Raw genomic sequence first — 6623 nt, forward strand, 5'->3', positions numbered from 1 at the left:
TGGCAAAGACACCACAGTGACTGTCTTTAGTTAGCAATAACAGTTGTTTTCCTGCTCACAAACTCAAAAATTGAGCTTTTTTCAATACAAATTATACTATCAAAATAACAATTTGAATGAAAAGTAAAATATTTGAACATGAATTTTTAGAATTTCTTAGTATTTTGGTGTGTACACTTACATTAATGGTAGTATGCACTCAAGCTGGCAGGAACCCCACAAGTTTGTACAAAAGCTTCTGATGAGTAGATTAGAACTTCCTGAGAGTCATCTGAACATGCAAAGGAAGAAGCAAGACTTAAAAACCTAACCCAAGACATTCGTCTTCATTTTTTGTCATAACTTTTCTGTTTGAAATTCTAAACCTTTCTGTTGCTGATTTCCAGGTTTAAGTGGGTTAAGTGTGGTCTCACTGTATGTTCAGGTCATCATATCCTACATAATTATTATAGTGAGCTTCTCACTGTTAAGGAAGAGTAGTGTTTTATAGTAATGAATTGTTTCATTCAGTCATTCTGGTCTGTGTGCAGTATCACCACTTTATTCTGATGAATAGGATATCTTCATATGAGTGTGAGTGACCTTCACTACAATTCAAAGGTGGAATCACCTTTCAGAATGTTGGAATCACTGTTTTCAATAGTGTCAAACCATGATCTTCTTTAGGTTTCAAACAATTTGTAGGACACTGTAAAATATTTGACAAAGGACAGCACTGTAGATGATTAAAAAAGCTGTATGGCATCTGTTGACCTTGGAGTAAAATTACTATCCAGAATGCCTCATTCAAATACATCTTGACATTTATTTTATGTCAAGAAACTACTATCAATAAATTATTAATGTGTGTTACTGTGTTATTTAATAACATTTGCCTTTTGTACTATGCTGTAAATCAGTTTACATTTTAGTGTCTAATTTCAGTTCACACTGCATTTAACAACCATTATTACATGACAAGTGATTCCACAATTTGAAATGACAGTGTTTATATGAACACATTCTGTATGAAGATGAGCTTAACTTTGTGTTCAATCTGTGATTTAGCCTAATACATTTTTGGTAATGTCAGCTGACATGCTTTCAGTAAAGGCATTTCTGTGATTTGCTCTCCCGAAAGTGACTCTGTTGGTTCTGTGGGGAAAATGTAACCGGATAGTTTCCTGTTAAGAGAGGAATTCTGTGAAAATGATTACGTCAGCAGTGGCATGTCACCACTCTGTTTTTTTGTTTTTTGAGCTGGTGACAGTAAAAAAAATAAAACTGTAAATTACTGCATAAATTACGAAAAATCTAAACCTAACAAAATAAGGACTAAGTGTCTTATTAGTTTGATAATTGTAAATTTAATCCATACAGTACTGTTAAAGCATGTGACGCTGGTGATGAAATTCAGATATTTACATTGTTCCTCTAAAATATTATTATTATTATTATTATTATTATTATTATTATTATTATTGACACCTTCTGTTAATATCAATATAAAATGCTGGGTATTATGCATGTTATTGTTCACCAGAAGTCCTTTATCACCTTGATAAAGCACAAAAAGTGAGTTTGTTCTTATAAAAATATAAGCACAAAAACGTTATACAAACATAAGTTATTATTTTCCAAATTTTAAAGGGCGCATTTCATGGAAAACTGATTTTCTTGACTTTTTTAAAATAAAGTTTGAGGCAATATATGTGGACTGCTAAAGTTTCAGAACATACCATTCACTCCCAACTCCATAAAGTCTGTATATGGAAAATCAGCTGCAAAAGCAACCTGGTTTGATATTCTTTGTTTCTGTAATGTTACAAAAATCAGTACATTCACATATATCTGCCTATTTAGCATACAGCAGTTCAACCCCACCCATTCATGCCGAAGAAGTCAAGGAGTGTTTCAGCCTGTACTGATTTTTAAATGAGACACAATGTAGGACAGCCAGTCAGACCAGAACTCATTTACATATTTCAGTCTTGGAGATGCAGTAACAAAAACATAAATAGAGACTGAAACATGGTCATTTAAAAATGAAAAATGACTGTTTTTATATTTGTGCTGTTTTTATGCATGAACTTTGTACTGCTGCAATAGAAGAATTTCAATAAAGTGATCTATCTAGCTATATAAATACCGGGCGGAGAAATAAAATATACAAAATTGTTTAGGACATGGGCCCTTTAAACATGTCTACAGCTTATTCCATAACCTTTAATGAGCTAAGAGTCCTACATATGTTTTTACGCAGTTGTGTCTTAAGGTCATCAGTGTTATCTAGAAACTGGTTATCTAAGTATGAATTTTCTTTCATCTCTTATTTAAAGCAAATTTCATCTCTGTATGTATGTATTTGATTGACAGGAATGTGTGTTTGAGGAGCTGGAGGCCAAGAAGAGTGTTTTTCAGGCAGTGGAAAAACTTGTGGGTGAGGAAGTTGTCCTCAGTAGCTCCACCTCCTGTTTGATGCCCAGCAATGTCTTCTCTCTTGTCCAGAACCGCACTCGCTGCATTATATCCCACCCGGTCAGTGAGGCTTGTTTTCTAACAATGATTTTAATGGTTGTATGATTTATTCAGTATAAATGAGATACATATCATTGTGTTTACTCCTGATCCTCTTTCCAACAGTTTGAGTTTGCTTGTGATTAGCAGAACGATACTTAAATATTTATACTTCCGATCCTGATATTTCCTTGTGGGTCTCCTTGCATTAAAATATTATTACCAAGTGTTTTCTTTAAAGTTATTTTATAATGGTCATTTACTTTAATTAAATGAAATGCACATTTGATACTGAAGTATTATTCACACATTATCCAGGTATGTACAAAATGGGTTAATGTTGATGCTGTTTTAATCATTTAACCTATGGAATTTCTTCTGTAGCACAATTTTACATAATGGGTTAATGAATAGACATGTACAGGCTAAGAAAGTGAGGTATATTTCGGTTTAGCACTGATGTGAGAGCTATCAGGGTGACATGGTTGTGCAGTGGGTAGCGTTGTTGCCTCACAGAAAAAAGGGCCTGGGTTCAATTCCCAGCCAGGGCAGCCAGGGTCCTTTCTGTGTGGAGTTTGCATGTTCTCCCTGTGTTAGCATGGATTTCCTCCAGGTACTCCAGTTTCCTCCCACAGTCCAAAGACATGCAGTCAGGCCGATTGGACACACTAAATTGCCCCTAGGTGTGAATGTGTGTGTGAATGTACGTGTCTGTCTGTCTATCTGCTCTGCTATGGACTGGGTCCAGGGTGTATCCTGTCTTCCATCCAGTGATTGCTGGGATAGGCTCCAGGTGTAGAAGGTGTGTGTGTCTGTGTGTGATTTGCATTGTTGAAGTCAAAGATTTCCTTTTTATGTGAAGAAGACGTTCAACCTATTGCCATAAGCATAGGATACTAGCCTTGGTCTTCTTTCTTATTGGATTGTATCACCCATCCCTGGAGTTTACTACTGAAATATGTCTTTTCTTGATTTTGAGGAATAGTTTCAAGAACATTCATGCTAAATATGTTTCTGCTTGTGTGCACTTGTTAGCTCTGCTGGATTTTGCTGGCATTTTGAGAAGAATGCATGTGGTAGAAAAATGCAGAGCAGTGGAGTGCCAGGACCAGGTACAAGGGGGGGGGGGGTTAAGATTGGACTTTGACTCCATCTTTTGCCCCTTAGAGTAGAAATTATTGTCCTGTCACATGTCCTGATGTCCTTGTTTCTCTGCCCATTGCACTGGCCTTCACTTGCTCATAGTGAATGGTTGACTGTTGCTTGTGCACTGGGTAAATGTTTAATCCCTAATGCCAAATATTAGGAACCAGCAAGGCCTTCAAACTGCAAGAGGGGAAAGACAATAGCATCTTATGTGAAGTGTAGCAGGTAAACACCAGTGTATGAAATGTAGCCTTTTCCCTGAGTGAAGTCATGGGTAAATTTTGATGTGATCAATACACCCCTCACCCTTGTGCATCCTCAATTACAGGTAAACCCACCCTACTATGTGCGTTTGGTGGAGCTAGTTCCTCACCCTGAAACTCTTCCTGTGGTTATGGACATGGCGTATGAATTAATGACTGAGGTGGGACAGGCACCTGTACGTATCAGAAAGGAGATCGATGGCTTTGCACTGAATCGAGTCCAGTATGCTATCATAGCTGAGTGCTGGAGGCTTGTTAAGGTGAGTTAAAATAGAAATGTGAACATTAGATCATTACTGTATGTTATTTTATGTTTATACATTTATTGCCTCCAAAAACAAAAATCTTGTCAAAAGGTTGTACCATCTGTGTAGAAGATCTTTAGGCCTGCCCCACTGTATTATATTCATAATGATACTGATAGATTCATATCTGAAGGAACATTACACAGATGTCATTGACAATTCTGTCATGTAATTTAACAGACCTTTAAACATTGCCCAATCCTTTAGTGTACCAAGGTCCTTTTTGCTCTTCTGCTGCTCATGTTACAAATGAGGAGCTTAGTTACACATGAAAGATCCTGTCATGGGTTCCTGGATGTACAGAGAAAAACTAATGGCTGCAGTTTTGGAAATATGTCCATCAGTGTGATCTGCTATCTCAAAGGATGAAAGAGAAAAATAGTAAGACAGCTCTTAGAGAGTAAATTCAGACTCCTTAGTATTTGTTGCAAAGCACACAAATGTATCATTGTACACTGTTGACTTCTGCTGGCAAGCGTTTGTTTCTTGAAGAAAAACAGGAGTGGAGACTCGAGGAAAAAGAAGTTTAATGAACGCGCGTCTTCCCACCAAGCGAGTGTAAAAAAATCTTTGCAGTCATCAAACTTATATTCCCTCCAGTAAAAGCACCCCCACCAGTTATTTCTTTGACTCAATGACCCCAAAAGGCCCCCCCTACTTGATGGCCTGCTGCCTCTACCTTTGTAATTAAAATAGAGGTGTTGAGGTCAACCCAGGAATTTGCAGTCTCCCCCATTGCTAGATTTGGAGGTATAGATAACCAGATGATAACAAGATAGGCTAACCATTGGGGGTCGTTACATGACAAAGGACCACTCTCCAAAGACCCCACACATCACCCAAGAAAAGACATACAAAATGCAAATGAGATTAACCCAAATGGCAAGGGAACAGAAGTTACAAAGTTAATAAAGCAAATAAAATAAAATAAAGTAAAATAATATTTAACAACACCAAGAAATAATAGATACCACAATGTCTTTTCACTGTTTTTCTCTCGTTAGAAGTGTCAAGCTTTTGGCTTTTCTTATTCACACAGGACATTTTATACCTGGCTGTAGAGCATAAAATCCCATGAGATATTTGTGTTGTTGTCACTGAGACTATATTAATTGTTACTTAAAGCATTTTTATGTACTACTTGTAATCATGAGTGATTAAAAATTGTGGCCAGTGTGTTCTGTCCACAACTCTGCCTGTAACAATGTCAGCTTTCTATTATGCTGAAAATTCTACAGCCTCTAGTCTTCTGGAAGGCTGTAGAATAAGATGTTGTAAGTGTTCAAATCTGAGGATTTTATTGTATACCTTGTATTGTAAGAGCAGTAGTGAGGTCAGGTGCTGATGTTGGATTATTACAACCCCATTTCCAAAAACATTACTGTAGATACTGTGCAAAATGTAAATAAAAAACAGAATGCAATGATGTGCAGATAACTTAAACCCTATATTTAATTAAAATTGGTACAAATACACCATATCTGATGCTGAAACTGAGATTTTTTTTAATTATTAGAAAAATATTTGTCCATTTTGAATTGAATGGCAACAACACAAAAAGTTTGGGACAGGGCCAACAAAAGGCTGGTAAAGTTGCGTAATGCTAATAAAAACACCTGGTGGTTATTTGGCATCAGATCAGTAACATGACTGTGTATAAAAAAGCACCCCACACATACTTTCAGTTGTAAAGACTTCACCTCTCTGTGAAAGACTGCACGAGCAAGTATTGCAACAATTCAAGAACGAGTCAAGAATGTTTCTCAATGTAAAACAGCAAAGATTTTTTTGCTTTTCATCATCTACAGTGCATCATGTTATCTGGATAAATCTCTGTATGCAAGGGACACGGCCAAGAAGTATTTGCTGGCTATGGTCTTTGGGCCCTCAGACAGCACTGCCTTAAAAACAGATATGATTCTGTAGAGGAAATCCCTGCTTGGAATCAAGAGCACTTCTGAAAAGCACTGTCTGTAAACGCAGACAGTTAAAACTCTAAAATGCAATGAAGAAACCGCGTATAAACAGGATCTAAAAATGCTGCCAACTTTCCTGGACCTGACCTCATTTATAATGGACTGAGGGGAAGTAGAGAAGTGTCCTGTCGTCTGACAAATCAACATTTAAAATTCTTTTTAGAAATCACGGACACTGTCCTCTGGAATAAAAACCACTGAGCTTGTTATCAGTGCACATTTCAAAAGCCAGTATTCATGATGGAATAGGGGTGCATTAGTGCACATGGTATGGGTGACATGCACATCTGTGAAGGTACCATTAATGCTGAACGATATGTACGTGTTTTGGCAACATATGCTGATGGCTTTTTCAGGGAAGGCCTTGATTATTTCAGCAAGACAAGGTAAAACCACATTCTGTATGTTTTACAACAGTATTGCTCTGTAATAAAATA

At 36.9% G+C, this 6623-nt stretch overlaps 1 protein-coding gene across 2 annotated transcripts in view; it reads left to right on the forward strand.

Moving 5' to 3' along the window:
- The window catches only part of cryl1 (crystallin, lambda 1), an 18837-nt gene that overhangs the window by 3694 nt on the left and 8520 nt on the right, over positions 1-6623 (forward strand). For both annotated transcript variants that reach the window (XM_017704625.2, XM_017704624.2), the window contains exons 4-5: positions 2356-2517; positions 3971-4165. In XM_017704625.2, coding sequence (XP_017560114.1) covers positions 2356-2517; positions 3971-4165 — 357 coding nt within the window. The remainder of the gene's footprint in view (positions 1-2355; positions 2518-3970; positions 4166-6623) is intronic.

Source organism: Pygocentrus nattereri, chromosome 6 (genome assembly GCF_015220715.1).
Source record: "Pygocentrus nattereri isolate fPygNat1 chromosome 6, fPygNat1.pri, whole genome shotgun sequence".
NCBI lineage: Eukaryota > Metazoa > Chordata > Actinopteri > Characiformes > Serrasalmidae > Pygocentrus > Pygocentrus nattereri.